At 42.9% G+C, this 16655-nt stretch overlaps 1 protein-coding gene across 1 annotated transcript in view; it reads left to right on the forward strand.

The window, feature by feature from the left end:
- Nucleotides 1-16655, forward strand: part of RP1 (RP1 axonemal microtubule associated) — a 301766-nt gene that overhangs the window by 272385 nt on the left and 12726 nt on the right. The window contains exon 27 of the mRNA XM_053558851.1: nucleotides 13060-13214. Coding sequence (XP_053414826.1) covers nucleotides 13060-13214 — 155 coding nt within the window. The remainder of the gene's footprint in view (nucleotides 1-13059; nucleotides 13215-16655) is intronic.

Consider the following 16655-nt stretch of genomic DNA (forward strand, 5'->3'; position numbering starts at 1 on the left):
GAGAGGGAGAGCAAGCAGGTCTTGACCCTCAATATGTTGGAATTGTCCATCCATCTGTCAAAGTGTTCTGAAGCCGGCCAGGGAAGAACAGAAGTGATGAGGAGGAAGGGCTTCTTATTATTAGGATTAAGCTATTAATACTTATTGTGAAGTTGCCAGGCTGGATAGAGTCCTAAGGACACACTGAGGATTGTATAATTTTTAATTTAGTAGCATAAAAAGAGTGATTTTCCATGCAGTTGGCACTTAACACTCTGAGCTAATTAATTTTGTGACTTTGCCTCTTCCTTTCAGAAGAGTACTGGAATATTTTGAAAAGCAAAGAGTTTCTGAGACTGTTAGTTTATAAGTTGTTCTTCTTTGGTGGCCAGACTAGATCACAGGTGAGACCAGAGTGGTCTCCTCCCAGAGGCCAGCACTGCTATGCTGGGCTTGTTCTGCTCCTCCCGGTGATTTATTCCCTGTCCGCCGTGTCGGCAGGGAACAGCTGGGCGCCCTTGGGTTGTCGTCCTTAAGAATCTTTAGTTACTGGCCTGGCAGGAATGCCCAGGGCTACAAAGAGTGCTGACTCAGCTCCCCGTGTCCTCTTCACAAGTCCAGGCTCTCTCCAGCAGATGAATGATAATGGGAGGTGAGATTTAGCCCACATTTATGGGTTAATAAATGTTTGATGCCGGATTTTTGGCAAGTGGACAGGAGCTTTGCTTACTGGTTTCCTTTCTATCAAGAATTAACTATCTGAGAATGCATGAAAAAGTACCATCATCACTGACATGTGTCTTCTTCAAAATACTTGCTTTTATCAGACTTTAAGTAATGGAAAAATAAGTTTGCTGATTTCTGATTTTCGGTTTCTTCTGAAATGTATGCTGATTCAAGTTTTACAGCAAATTTTAGATAACAACTAATTAAGTTAAAAAAAAAACAAAACACTAAGCTTTTTTAATGCTTTAGCTTTTATCACCATACCTGTCTATGTTCTAGGGGGAAAATGTAGGCTTCAGAATGAGGCGGACTTTTCATCCATGAGGGGACTACAGCTCAGATAAGCCGAGACTGGCTTCAGTCCAGGACCCTAGCACCAGCTTTGTGAATTGGGGCAGGGAACATAGGTTTTCTGAGGTACAGTTGCTTTCCTTATGAAATGGGGAATGTAATATGTACTATCAGAATGGTCACTTTATAATTCACCATCAAAACCAGGAATTTTTTCGTTTTTTTAATTAAATCATAGCTGTGTACAATAATGCAATCATGAGGTACAATGTGCTGGTTCCATACACAGTCTGAAATATTTTCACTGAACTGGTTAACATAGCCTTCATGGCATTTTCTTAATTATTGTGTTCAAACCCTTATACTCTACACTTAGTAAACTTTACCTGCACCCTTCCAAGATGCACCCTAGGTGTGGACCCTCCAGTCACCCTCCCTCCACCCTCCCTCCCGTTCCCTTCCCCTCCCTTGCCCCTTTCCCCGTATTCTTATACTGAGATTGAGTTGTAGTCTTCGTATGAAAGCTATAAATTAGTTTCATATTAGGGCTGAGTACATTGGGTACTTTTTCTTCCATTCTTCGGATACCTTGCTAAGAAGAATATTTTCCAGCTTCGTCCATGTAAACATGAAGGAGGTAAAGTCTCCATCTTTCTTTAAGGCTGCATAATATTCCATGGTGTACAAATACCACAATTTATTAACCCATTCATGAGTCGATGGGCACTTGGGTTTTTTCTGTGACTTAGCAATTATTAATTGGGCTGCAATAAACATTCTGGTACAAATATCTTTGTTATAGTGCGATTTTGGTCTTCTGCATATATACCTAGTAGAGGAATTATAAGATCAAATGGTAGATCTAGTTTTAGATCTTTAAGTATTCTCCAAACATCTTTCCAAAAGGCCAAACCAAGACTTTTTTGAGAGAGAAGAATGGTTCTGTGAATAATTATAGCAGGACAACAGGTGTCAGTGGGAACCATCCCAGGCAAACCAGAGCCATGATCATCCCATGGAGTTTCCTTGTGAGAGCGTGTGAATAAGGCATTTGTCACATGGAAGGCACCAGCACACACTGAGTTAAGTCCTTTGCCCTCCTTTTTTTCTTTTGTGGCATTTAGCTGATATCATAAGAATGCTGGTATCATGAAGAGCATTTTGGGATTAGTAAAGACTATTCTCAGCCCTGCAGCAGAGTGACCCTCCTAAAATGTCAATCAGATTCAGCCTAAATGCCCACCAACCCAGGAATGGATTAACAAGCTGTGGTATATGTATACCATGGAATACTATTCAGCCATTAAAAAAAAAATGGAGACTTTACATCCTTCGTATTAACCTGGATGGAAGTGGAAGACCTTATTCTTAGTAAAGCATCACAAGAATGGAGAAGCATGAATCCTATGTACTCAATTTTGATATGAGGACAATTAATGACAATTAAGGTCATGGGGGGGGAGTAAAAGCAGAGAGAGGGAAGGAAGGAGAGGGGTGGGGCCTTGGTGTGTGCCACACCTTCTGGGGGCAAGACATGATTGCAAGAGGGACTTTACCAAACCAATGCAACCAATGTAACCTGGCTTATTGTACCCTCAATGAATCCCCAACAATAAAAAAAAAAGAAAGAAAGAGGTCCTAATTTATTAAGTATAAAAGGTGAAGTTGTAGCAATATCCTACAAGGCCCTACTTGTGACCTCACCCCTCCCCCACTCCAGCCTCCGTGCTGCCTGATGGCCTAGGAGTGCTGTCCCCACACCCCCCCAGCCTCTGCCCTTCTCCGCCATCTGTTGTTACAGCCATCCCCAGACCTCTGCACGGCCAACCCCTTCACCTTCAGACATGTTTTGACCCAAGGGGCCTTTCCTATGATGCCTTCCTGGCAACTTCCTACAAAATTGCAAGAAACTCCACCCTTTCCCCACTGCAGCCAGCACACCTGTCTCTGTATAGCTCGGAAGTGCCTCTTTTCAGCAATAAGGTAAACACTTTCAACCAAGAGGCACATGGAGATTCAGCCCAAAGTGCTACTTTATATGGTTTGGGACCACAAACCTTCAGTGCAGCCTGGAACTGAACTGTCTCCACATATTTAACACTGAACCTCATTTACCAGCTGTTCCTGAGATCTGATTTCTTTGGGACCTTCCTGTCAATATGATTACACCACAGTGAGTGTTGAGAAAGTTAGTTCTTGGTGACCGAGAGAAAGAACTAAAACAGTCCATTCTTTATATCAAAGGGAAAATCTCTCTCAGGGGTTTATCTTTGGGAAGTTCAGCCGGAGCGCCCGGTCTCGGCACCCCTCCATGCTCTGGTCCTGTGGGGCCTGCATCTCTCTCTGGGTCCAGCAGCCCAGGCCACTTGGTCATGGAGGAGGGGTCTCTTAGCCAGGGGACTCACAGGAGTCCTCAGGGCAAGGTCATTCAGGAGTACCTATGCCCGTCTGAGTTTCACAACTAAAGCTGAGGGACTGCAGAACTCCCCCAAACACAATTCCATTTTTTTTTCTGGTGACAAAGATGGGAGCATAAATGAAGACTTTGTAGCCTTCTTGCCTTCTCTTTGGACTTTGTGATTATTTGGTTATGTTACCCAAGGTTAATAGGACCTGAAATATGTCCAGAGCTTGATTCCTAGGACGAAAGAAAAGTGGCTGAGAGAGCACGGCCTGGGATGATTTGCCCACTGGGGAATCAGAGCTGGGAGACCAGATGGCCCAGTGAACCTTCCAAACCACCTTCTCTACCTTGGGGAGCTAAATATTTGTTCGGGCCTGCATGGAGAATCCTCTGGTTAGGGCCCTATGTAAGGTTAAACTCCATGAGTTTCACTGAGTGTAATAGTGTTTGCCCGTGGAGCCCTCTGTCTGTTCATGTGTGCAGAGGTGTGTTTGCATAGGGGCTTGTCTCTCTAGGGAAATGCCCACAGTTATTTTCCCAGGGAAATTTGAACTATGCACCTTGTCAAGAGAATAGAAGTCTACAAAGAAGGGATATAGCTGGAGTGATATTTTTGTTTGATAAATGCAGAGTTTTTTTCAGAACAGATTGAGAAATCTTGGAAAGACTGAAGGATGAATGACACTGTGGGGTTTCACTGTGCAGAGACCACAAGGAGGTGTTTTAATGAGATTTCTTGGGAAGGTCCAGCGCAGCATCTGCAGGAAGGACTAACAAGCCTGGGTCCCGCTGGAGCCCTCTGCAGTCACTCCGCGGGCTACTGGTGGCACTCCCTGCTAAGAGGGGCTCAGGGCCTGGGAAGCCAAGCTGTATTGCTCATTCCACTGGTACATATGGACCCAAGACTCAGGGGCAGAGCCAGAGGGCCAGAGCTGCTGGGCCCTGAAGTGAAATGTGAGAGATGTTAGGAATGAAGAGATGAGTTCTGATGAGCAGCTTCTGGGCAGCCCAGCACGGTGCCTGGAGGGAGGTCAAGGCACAGTTCATAGCCCTGATTCCTAGTGTATGGCTCTTTGGGCAGCCAGCAGAGGGGAGTACACTGTGGTGTTGTTGGCTACATGAATAAGTAGAACTACAAGTGCTGGGAGTGAAGGGTTCCAGCCCAAGGAAGACACGAGCCCTGCCCTTAGGACACCTGGGGTTTTGGATCAGGAGGGCACGATGCCCCTGTGGGAGTGTGCTGAGTCAGGTGACTTAGACTCAGATACCCCTACGTGGTGGGAGTGTGCTGAGTCAAGGTGACTTAGGTTCAGATACTCCAACACGGCTATTGCTTAATAGATCACTGATGATTCCAGGTGACCTTACCAACAGCAATGCCAACTAACTTATTCAAGATCACCCTAAGTTAAGGAGATTGCTTGTGGATTAAGGAGTTTCTCTCTTAATATAACTGTCTGAATCTAGGAAGAAAATTGCCCGGCCCCACTGGCATGCCAGCATCCCTACACTGCCAAATGCAGACCATGGAGGGAGGGCTCTGCTGCTCCTGTGCATCCCTGCCTGTGGGCCCGCGGTGTTCCGTCCTTTACCATGTTCAGTCCTGACATCTGTGACTGGGTTGGCAGTGGCCCTTTCCTCCTGAAACTTACAGTGGTCCTGAGGCTTTGTGTGTGTACACGTGTGCATCGATGTCTGAAGGGGAAGGAGTCAATTCAGTTCTACAGATAAGTTTCTGATTTCTAAAGACTTGAGCCATTCTGTTTCACATAGCTTTATGCAGGGCTGGCCTTGCTACTATGAGTCTGCAGCCTTCATTCTACCTTGTAAGCAGAAGGGGCCATGAAGGGAAGGAAAATCTTCTTGACCTGAGTGGGTATTAGGAGGTAATCCTTCAGATGGAATCCAGATTAAAACCACAGAGCTATACTAAATATAATGTATTTTAGATATAGTTAATTGTCTTTAATGTCTTCATACATTCATTTATAAATAGACAAGTATCATGCATGAGACAATTTCTCTAGATAAAGTCCAGGTTATTACCATATCCACATTGTTTCACTGTCATGTTGTCAATTTGAATCTTCCCAATGGTAACTTGGAGGAGTGAGGGGTAAGTCTTGGGGACATAACTATCTTTCATTCTACATAACTGATTAAAATTCCCATCCCTCCTGAGGAAACATTTTGAGGTGATGGGAATATTCTCTATCTTGATGGTGGTGGTAGTTCCCAGATTGTAAACTTTTGGCAAAACTAATCAAACTGTATACCTTAAAAGAGTGACTTTTTGCTGCATGTAAATTATACTTCAAATGAAGTTCACTTCACAATAATCTAAGCTCTGATATTGCTCATAGTACAAATCTTAGTCATTTTCATTCAGAATGAGCTCAGCCTTTTCCAGCTCAGCAGTTTCTCACTTGAGACTTGTACTTGGTTTCTTTTGGCCTAAAACTGGTCTGTCAGGGTCCTGACCTGGGGGCAGGGTCCACTAAGACCTGTGGAACTGGCAAGACTGACTGAAGAAATATAAAGTTAGGAACAATGATAAAGAAAAAGACACAAGACACAGAACAGAATTTTTAAAGTTGGGAGTTCAGGGGATCACTGCCTTTTTGTGGGTTCCAGGGAGTAGCCCCTAGTCTCCATTCCATTCAGCTTTTATTGAATTCTATCTGCCCAGGTGGTAAGCTGAGGGAGGGAGCAAAGACACTAGTAGTTTCTCTGAGTGGGCATATCAGCTCCTATTGTTATTATAATTAACTTTAAGGATTTGAGTAGTTTTGAGGAATCTGAAACATGAGCCTTGTATAGGGGAAGCCTCCTGTCTGGAGTCACACACACAGATTCTTAGGGAGGTGTTAAGCTTTGCTAGTTCACTGTGGAGTAAAATGCCACTGGCGTTAATCTCCTCTGAGGAATCGGTGGGAGGGAGGCATTTTCCTCTCGTTACCACCACAGAGGATCTTCCTCTGTGATAAGGGATATAAACCCTCCTGCCCATATCTCAGGGCTCAAACTGTTCCCTTGGTCTCTGCCCTAGTCAAATGCAAATCTCCATAATGGGTATCTGTTTTGTCTATTTGATGGGCCAGAAATGACTTTCAGCTGGTTCTCAACCTGTGGGTCATGACCCACAGGAACTGTATTAAAGGGCCGTGGCATTAGGAAGGTTGAGAACCACTGACCTAGATGATGTATCTTTTCTAGGACTTGGCACAGCTTCTTCTATGGCCATTGTTTTCCTCAGAGTGTTCACAGACTCAACAGGGGTATTTGTGTAAGCTGTATACCCACTAGGCCAGAGTTTCAGGAAAGGCCAGAAACTCATTCAGATAAGAAATTTAGCAATGGCTAGCTTAAAGGTAAGTTAGCTGACTTTTTCTTGTTCCGACTCCTTCAGCTTACTTTTCAATTTTCCCTTTTCTGGGCATACCCTCCCCTGCCAAGAATGGGGTCTTCAATCTCCATTCTGCCTGCACTGGTCAATTTGGGATCCTTCTCATCCTTCCCCTTTTCCTTCTCCTTGTGGGTGTCATAGTTCCTCCACCATCAGGTCTGGAGAGGGACATCTGCTGTGAGGGCCACCCTGTTCTCCGGGGCCTCCCCTGAGGTGTCTCAGCCTATTTGTCTTTGGGTGTCACCTCTTTCCTTGTGACATCTGCTGAAGGAATGCACATCACACCAGGGCTTTGGTTTCCAAGCCCACAAACTCGGTGCTGACCTTGTCAGAACCAAATATTTGTCCCTGTGGGACTGTCACCCTGACCTCAGCCTTTTCCATGCTTCTCTTGACAATGTGAGATGAGCCTTAAGGAGGGAGCTCTGCCACCTTTCCTGGTTGCTCGAGGCAGTAAGATGTGGCATCAGAGCTGCCCCCACGACTCACCCGTCAGCCTTTGCTGCTCTGTCTTTCAGGCCTGTCCGAGACACAGAGGGAGTCAGGCAGGGAGATGGAAAGAAAAGAAAAGGAACTTCTTTTTCAAACACTCCAAAACTCTGACAATTAAAAGTCATGTTTTTCACAAGTGATATTTCTGATATTTCTCCAAAGATTTATTCAGTCTGTTCACAAAATCAATAGACTTTTTGTTCTAAGCCTTAATCAGAACCGCTTTCCCCTAAGCAATAAGTGTCACTCCCTGGAGGCCCCAGGGCCCCTGGAGCAAAAAGAAAAATGAGGCAATAAACGTCTCAGTGACAATCTCAGAATAGTATCCTGATAGGTTTGCCAGAATTGTGATGGGTAATAATGATTTTTTGACGGATGGAATTTCAGTTCTGAATGGTAGAAAGCAGGCCTTTGTTCTGCTGCCTTCTCCCTGTGATCCTGGTGCTGGTCTGGGTGGGATGGGGGTGGCATTGAGGCCATGGGAACTGGCTCAGCAGTTTCTCACTTGGGACTTGCACGTGGTTACTGCCTGGCTTCTGCACCCCCTGTACTCTCTCCTCCGATTCCTGGTGCCTCCCACAGGCCTGCGGCCTTATCCCACATGCTCCCATTCATCAGGCTGTAATGGTCCTTCACACTTTTCCTGTGACCATGCCCCTGTCCCAGCTCTGGCTCTGGGCAAGTGTGTGAGGTCCTCTCCCTTGGGGCAGCTGTGTTGCCCACACTGCTCTGGGCTCCACTGCCAGGACCTGGCACAGTGCTGGGTTCGCAGGAAAGAGCTACAGAAGGAGCCTCCCAGCCACTGCTTCTCTTCCCTGCTCACCTGCTCTCACTGCTGCTGCTTCTGTGTCTTTTGCCACTAGTTCTGTGAAATGTGTAGCTTTTGTTTTGATTTAGTCTGCTCTTAATCTTAACAGTTTCCCCCACAGCTCGAGTGTACATGTGATTTCTCTCCCCTTCCCTCAGCTCCCTTCCCTTCTCCTCCAGTCAGCCTTTGTTCTTATTTCCCCCTTCCACAGATGCCAGGCTATCTGCTGTAGCTGTCCTTAGCACTAAACCTGTGGTGCCCCAGAGAATGAGCAGCTGAGAAAGTAGGTAGAATTGACAAGTCTCAGGCCATGTCCACCTACTTCGGTAACTTCTCCCTGAACCCGGAGGTCATGGGCCCCTTGAGTTTTCAGGAGCACCTCCCCCTATCCACTTCCTCCTGGAGCCCAGGGGCAGGTTCTGGAGGTGCTCCCAGGAGCAGGGAGCCAGATGAACGGTGGGTCTCTGGTTCCTGGTGTGTCGTGCGTCCTGCCTCAGGCTCACCCTCCGCCCCTGTCTGGTGTTGATTGGGACCAAGGATACAGTGACAGGAGACACAGATGGTGTCTGGTTCTCCCATAAACATTGCTGGACAGAGACTCCTGTGCTGTTAGGAAAATATGAACTCACAGCGAAAATAATGTAATGTCTGCATAGTACAATTTTTTCAAAAGAAAACCCAAGAAAATGGATCCTAGAAGCAGTTGGTTTTATAGCAAAGAAACTAAAACTATGAAGACTTAAAATGAATATTCTGAAAGAGATACAAAGAGATATTAGTGATAAATGAAGAAAGGTTTTTTCCCAGCATGTTTTTACAGATGTTTTGAAATGACTGATTAAACTCCCAAACCAAAGACCCTCCGCCAGGTGAACCATTCTGAGGTGTGCCCAGGCGGAGACCAGCAATGACTCTGTCTGACTAGGGTGTGCCGAGGTGGAGACTAGCAATGCCATGTCTGATTGGGGTGTGCTGAGGTGGAGACCAGGAATGCCTCTGTCTGACTGGTGTGTGCCGAGGCAGAGACCAGGAATGCCTCTGTCTGACTGGGCTGTGCCGAGGCGGAGACCAGCAATGTCTCTGTCTGACTGGGCTGTGCCAAGGTGGAGACAGCAATGGCGTGTCTGAGACTTTGAATGGGTACTCAGTTCCCATGTGGACTATCATGTAAACAAGAAGATAGAAATGTGCTGTGCTTTCTGCTTTTTTGGTTTTTACTGATTTAATAACCAACCAGGAGACTGGAGAGGAACTTCAATTTGTTGTCCCTTGTGGGAGGCAGACAGGCTGATCTCTACCAGGTGCCTCCATTCAGGGCAAAGCAATCGGGCCTTCCCTGCGCCTCCTCGTCAAGACCACTGCAGGTGAAGGAGCCAGAGGCACCCAGGCAGGGTGCTGTCTTGAAGACCATCCCTGTGTGGAGAATCAGCAAGTGGGATGAGCCCTTTGAACTCCTGATTGGCAGTTAGATTAGGGAAGCTGGCTGTTTGCCCTGCAGGGATGAAACCATTTTCCCCACCTGATTGACAACCCACTACCCTGTGTTCCTATTACCCAGCCATTGCATTTTTACCCAATCTTCCTGGGGGCTTGGGATTCTTTTAATCCTATTTTTGAATTTTGTTACCTTTGCATTTTTTACATGCATGCCTTGTTTTAGAGATTAATAAAAGACTTCTGAGGAGTCAGAGGGTAGCTGCCTCGCCGCAGTCTGCCACTTGTGGAGTGAGTCAATGCAAGCCTCTGCAGTCTACGCAGACTTTATATGTTAACTTGGTATAAAGCCTCATTATTTCCTCAGCTCATCTATCTTGTTGACCCCCAAACCCAGGTCATGGTCCCCAGGGAACCCTGACAGTCCCTGGACAAATGCTTTGCACATTTCTCTCCTAAATGTCTAGTAAAAAAATCCCATTAGGGGATTTGTTTCAGCCTCTGCCTGCCCCTTATGTGTCATATCCTTGAGACTAAAAGGAATTATACGTCCTTATGAAAAGCAAGCGTCTCTCTGTGTGTGCATGTGTATTTTTAAAAAATTCTGTACTTACTTCAGTAATCAGATGCTGAAGATGGAGATGTTAAAGTTTGGAGTTGATGCTGATCAGTCACCTTAACAGACACTTAGCCAGGATTCTGGCCTACAAAGATATTTGAAAATAAACCCACAGTTGAAGATTTTGAAAGATTATTGTGCCACTTGTATAATGATGTTAAATCAACTTATCTATCATGTAGGCCACACGTTTATAAGCCGAAAGAATAAATAAATTTAAAGAAATCAGACATCAAAAAAGGCTGGACTTTATTAGTCAAACACGTATTAGGCAATCCTTGATTGACGGGGAGATTATTGAAATGGTAATGAACAACAGGTAAATATAAGGTTAAGAGTGCTGACAGTGATGACTTTACAAATGTCAGAGAAACAAAAGGAGGAAAAATGGTGGAGCTATATAATGCAGCTATCAATTGAATTGGATGACGAGGTGGCACACGGGAAAATAAGCATTTTATTCTGTGCTTCTGCCAGACTTTGTGAGAAAGGTTTTCATAAGCAGCTGAAGGTACTGACTAATTATCAGAAAGAAAAACTTAATATCAACCTTGGTATAAAGCACATTAAAAATTTTTGCAGAAATGTCTACATATGGATAACATCTATACCAACAAATTGACTCTTTCAAAATCCTTCTAGGTAAATGATAGTGCTAGATACATTTATAGACACTTGTTAAAGCTGTATTTTAAGAATAATTATTGGTAGTTAGAATGATTGATTTATAATACCTGCCTTTGTAAATGTTCGGGTAAAACAATGTCTTCAACCATTGACATCTTGATTCCCATCCTCATGTTTTTCAGATATTTGAGTTAATTTTTAGTTTTCTTCTAACTTACATTCTAAACTTAACATTGAACTCCCCTAGAAATTATGTTGGATGTCTCTCTCTTGGAGTAAAGACAATTTGCTGCCTTGTACATTTTCACAATAGAATGAATATTTGTTAGCCAGGGCATAACAACATTGAGCCCTCCCATTTCATGCCCAAGGAGAAGAACTGAAGAAAAGCCTCGATGCAATCTTCACCTGCTAAGACTTATTTTAGGGTGTATCTCTATGACATGTCAAATAAGCGATGTTTAAATTCTCCATTTGGGTTAAACTGGCTAAAGAAAAATTTTATATTGCCTTAAGGATCATGAAAAAGTCTGGAATTAGTATTTGTTGTTAGGAATTTCTCATTTTCAAAAAAGAATTTACATGCATTTGTTGTGGAACCGTAGCAAATGCTTAGTGAATTCTGTTATTTAATACAATTAAAGGACAATCATTGTTACATATTCTAGCAAAATGTCTGTTTCTCCAGGTGAGATTTTCAATGCTTGGCCGTGATAGTCACTTTGTTCTAAATTTCTGGTATATTTACTTTCTTTGAATTATTGAAAGAAGTCCTTTTTGGTTTTATTTTGGTTTGGTTTTTTGATCATGTGTATTTAATCAATTTTGGGTGGCTTCTGGGAGCACTATTGAGTCTCTGGGGAATGTGCAAGTTAACAAAAAGCCACATGCTTTTGTTATGGGCTGTGTACGAGGGTTGAGGAAGGGCCGAGGGCTGCTCTTTGTGCTGTCAATCTGTAGTTTGTGTCTTCAATAAGTTTTGATATGCGCTTTTAAAAAACCTTTAATTATTTAATTGTCTTACTTTGTACATCTTATATTAGATGTGTTTCTTAATAAAAGTTGTAAGTAAGTTTATTCTTCATCTGAAATAAAGAACCATTCAGAGTTCAACAGAGCCTGGTTTCTCTATAAGGACCTCACATCATGCCTGTCCTGACAAGCATCACACTTGTTTTCATGAGGAATTCTAGCCAAAGTTTTGGCTTAATTTAATTCAGGCAGTTCCACAGGTTGTAAGGCCAGCTTTTCTTTACAGGTAATTTTAGAGAATTTATTTAGTTATCCTAAATTCATGAGAATTGTTCTAATTTTCTGCTTAAACTCAGCTGGGTTTCACTCTAGGGTATTTTAGAATATGTAAGACTATACAAAAAAACAAAACAAAACAAAACACTAATTTATCTTCCCTGCTCATGCCGTTTCCCAATATACCACATTTATTTTTTTAAAGTTCAAGCATGATAGAAACAAGCAATGTTTCTCACTTACCTTGTTTTCTTACTTGTTGGATTTTCATGTCAGAGTTCTTTGGAAAATGTTAATGAGAATTTCTATAAATGCAACTGCTCAGTTACACAGAGTATAATTTATAAAGATTTCCAGGATCTTGGAATAGAAAATGCGCATTGTGTCCAAGATACTCATCTTAGCAGTAGTATCAGCAAGACCATCTCTCCTTTAATTAGTGACTTGTACCAGTGTCTCAGAAGTTGCCTCAACACTAAGGTCAAATACAGTGGGTTATAATTTGCTGTTACCTTACTGGGCTCTTTTGTAAAAATTATATTTAAATTTGCATCTCTCTAGGATCTTTGTATTTTTTTCCTCTCTCAAGAGAGTGATTAAAAATCGCCATTATTACAATAATCTCCAAGAAGTAGCAGCATGAGTGACCAGCTGTGGTTAGAGCCAAACTTCAAGGGGAAAAATTGTCACTTTCATTAATCAAGAGAGAGGAGAGTTGTTTTTTTTTTTTTTTTCCTAAATACAACTTCTCATAATAACTGTGAAAGTGCGGTAGTTAATGAAATTACATAATTGCTAACAATAATTATTTTGAAACAGTAGTTCTGGGAATAGCTGAGAGTCCGTGTGAATGAGGCAAATATTAACTAGCTGAGAGCGCGTCCAAATGAGGATCACGTAAGAAAGAGAGTGGGGCCAGGTGCCACAGAGAAACTGCACCCACTGGACCAAAGACCATTCTGATTTCCTTTTAGAGTATCCAATTACTTACTGAGAAATATAATACTAGATTTCTGATGTTGCAGTGGTGGTTTATGAGATTCACATACACACTGGCACAAAGCCAGGTGCAGAAGCAGAGTCCAATGTATTTATCAACCTCATTGGCTCCAGAGGAGATTCTGGGAAACGAAGGCTTCATCAAGCCCAGAACAACAAAGTCAAGTTTCGGCGTGGACAGGTAATAGAAAGATCTCCATCAGTTCTCATCTACCATCCTTTCTCTAACTTCTTTGATTGGGAAGACACACATAAAGTTGCAGAGATGCTCATTTGGTACCTATTAGGAAGTGCAGGGAGATGTGGTCATTGCTTGGTGAGCATGTAACTGTTCTGAAATGACTAGAGGGGAGACTTAACTAGGAACAACATGGCCGTAAGTAAGTTGCAGTTTCTTCTATTAAATACCAGTAACAAAATCTAAGATTTTACTTTCAGATAGGGCAGACTAAATTGTAACAAAATCGGTATCCTATTGAAAATAACTAGAAATGTTTGATAAGACATCATTTGAATTAGGTCTAAAAGCATTGGAGAGCTACCCAGGCAGTTAGGACTTGAGGGTCCAAGACACTGGAGAGGAAGGAAGTGCAGAGGAAGACCTGGTATCATTTTGGCTTTTTGCCCTTTGTAAGTGGAAGCACAGACTCAAGGAGCCAATCAGAGAGTTGCGGTGGAGAGTCTGAGGTGCCGGGCAGAGATTTAAGAGATCTTATGGGGCCAGGATTCCAGCCCAGCTGTAAAGAAAGGTCCTCATAAACCCCTCTTCAAACGTGGGCTCCTTAGTGTGAGCCCTCCCAGAGCAGAGCTAAACAGGCACTACAGGTTGTCATTGGGAGATGTGATCCCAGGAAGCAATAGGGAAGGAAGGGAGAGAGTGAGAGAAGGGAATAAGAGTCAGTAGAGGTAAATGTGCATTCTAGAGATCACTAGTGTTGGCAGCAGGGACTGGATCCCTCTAGCACCAGAGCCAACAGACTGGGCTCCAATAGCAGCAGTGGGTGATGCATCCTTAGAGGAGGGAGCCATGTCCTAGGACTGTGCACAGAGAGCCTCCATCCCTGCCAGCAGGGTCACTAGATCCATGGGCCCATTGCACAGCATGCACTGGGTGGCTAGGCAAGAAGTCTACATAGAAAATCATAAAATATTATTGGAAAAAATTAAAAAGATATGAATTAGCCAGGCACAGTGGTGTGTGCCGGTAGGCCCAGCCAGTTGGGAGGTTGGATAGTGAGGATAGCTTGAGCCCAGCCTGGGCAACATAGCAAGAAAATAAAAAAGACATAAATTGATAGAGAAATAGACTATGTTCCTGATGGAGGAGTCAATGTTAGAAAGTTCTCACTTTTGTCTAAGTGATCCGTAGTTTTACTGCAATACCAATCAAATTTGCAGGAAATTTTTTACATGGAAATTGGTAATATAATTCTAAAATTTATGTGAAAATGCAGGGAGTCAGACATACCTAAAATACTCTTGAAGAAAAAAGAATTTGGAGAAATTATAGTGCCTGGTATCAAGATTTATTATGAAGTTAAGGTGGTGAAGACTGCATTGATCTGCCCAAGGACAGACAAACACAGCAAAGAAACAGAAGAGGGTCTGGAAACACATCCACCATCCTGACGTGCAGATCAGGGAAAAGATTTTTTATTCAGTAATTATTATTATAATTATTATTTTCCAGTTTTTTTTTTTTTTTTGGCCGGGGCTGGGTTTGAACCCGCCACCTCCGGTATATGGGGCCGATGCCCTACTCCTTTGAGCCACAGGCACCACCCTATTCAGTACTTGTTATAGTAAATTGGATGCCATAGGAAAAAAAGGAAATCACAACCCCTATTTTACACCAAATTCTTAAATCACTTTTGTGCAAATTTATGTGCAAATGTGAAAGGTAAGGCATTAAAACATCTAGAAGATACCATATGAGAAAATCTTCATGATCTTGAGGGGAGACTAGGATTTTCAAAATTTGTAGTTGATCTAAAATACACATAACATGTAATTTATCATTTTAACTGTTTATAAGTATAAGGTTCCATGGTATTAAATACATTTACATTATTGCATAGCCAGCACCACCGTCCATCTCCAGATTTCTTTTCATTTTGCAAAACTGAATATCTGCATTCATCAAACAAGCCCTCATCCTTTCCTCCCCCCCCTAGCAACCACCATTCTCCTTTCTGTGTCTGAATTTGACTACACTGGTTACCTCATTTAACTAGAATCATACAGTATTTGTCTTTTTGTGACTAATTTTACTTAGCATAAGGTCGTCAAGGTTCTGTAGCATATAGCAGAATTCCTTTTTAAGGCTGAATGGTATTTCATTAATGTATATACCACCCTTTGCTTCTCCATTCATTTCACAATGGATACTTGGGTTGACGTCTGCTTCTGGATAACGTTACTATGAATGTGGGTGGACAATTATAGACTAAGATTTTAAAGACAAAACAGTGAAACCACTTAGTATAAAGGGAAAAAAGATAAGCTACATGACTTTAATATTAAAGACTTTTCTTCTTCAAGACACGTTAAAGGGTAAAAAGGCACAGTGGGAAAAGATAAAGCACATACTGGAAAAAGACTCATTTGCAGACCGTATGCAGAAGACCCACAGATCAACAAGAAAAAGACAGACAACCCAATTTAAAACGCCAGTGTGACACTTGAATAAGTACTTTACAAAAGAAGGTATTCAAATCAGTAATAAACAGGAAAAACATTCCCACTTTTACTAGTAATCAGAAAAATATAATGAAATCCTTAATGAAATGTTGCTTTATTAATTAGATGGTTAAACCTAAAATAAATAACAACAAGTATTGATTAGCCCCTGGACCAGGGTGAACCCTCATACACAGTGCGTGCCCAGCGTGTGTCGGTGTGAGCGTTCTGGAAAGCTGAGACTACCTGCTAAACTGACTACATAAAATCCCGTGTGACCCAGCTGCTCCACAGTGAAACACGTGAGACTATCATGAAAAGACCCGTGTAAGAGCATTCTGAACAGCATTGTTCCCAGAACAATGATTGGCCATAAATAGTAGAATGGATAAATATTTGGAATAAAAATGAAAAAAATGCTGTTGAACAAAACAGCATGGACGAATCTCACAAATGTTGAGTGAAACATGCTAGACCGAAAGAGAACACATAGCATAGGCAGAACTAATGGAAAGCGTTAAAAATCTGGAGCATGGGCCAGACGTGGTGGCTCATACCTGTAATCCCAGCACTCTGGGAGCCTGAGGCCAGTGAACTGTTTGAGCTCAGGAGTTCTAGACCAGCCTGACCAAGAGCAAGACCCAGTCTTTACTCAAAATAGAAAAACTAGGGTATGGTGGCAGGCACCTGTAGTCCCAGATACTAGAGAGGCTGAGACAGGAAGATGGTTTGAGCCTAAGAGACTGAGGTTGCTTTGTGCTATTACACCATGGAACTCTATGCAGGGAGACAGAGTGAGTCTCTGTCTCAAAAATAAAAATCAGGGTCAGGTGCAGTGGCTCATGCCTGTTATCCTCTGGGAGGCCAAGGCAGGTGGATTGCCTGACCTCACAGGTTCGAGACCCACCTCTGTCAGAGTAAGACCTTCTCTCCAAAAATACCT

This window comes from Nycticebus coucang, chromosome 13 (genome assembly GCF_027406575.1).
Source record: "Nycticebus coucang isolate mNycCou1 chromosome 13, mNycCou1.pri, whole genome shotgun sequence".
NCBI classification, from domain to species: domain Eukaryota; kingdom Metazoa; phylum Chordata; class Mammalia; order Primates; family Lorisidae; genus Nycticebus; species Nycticebus coucang.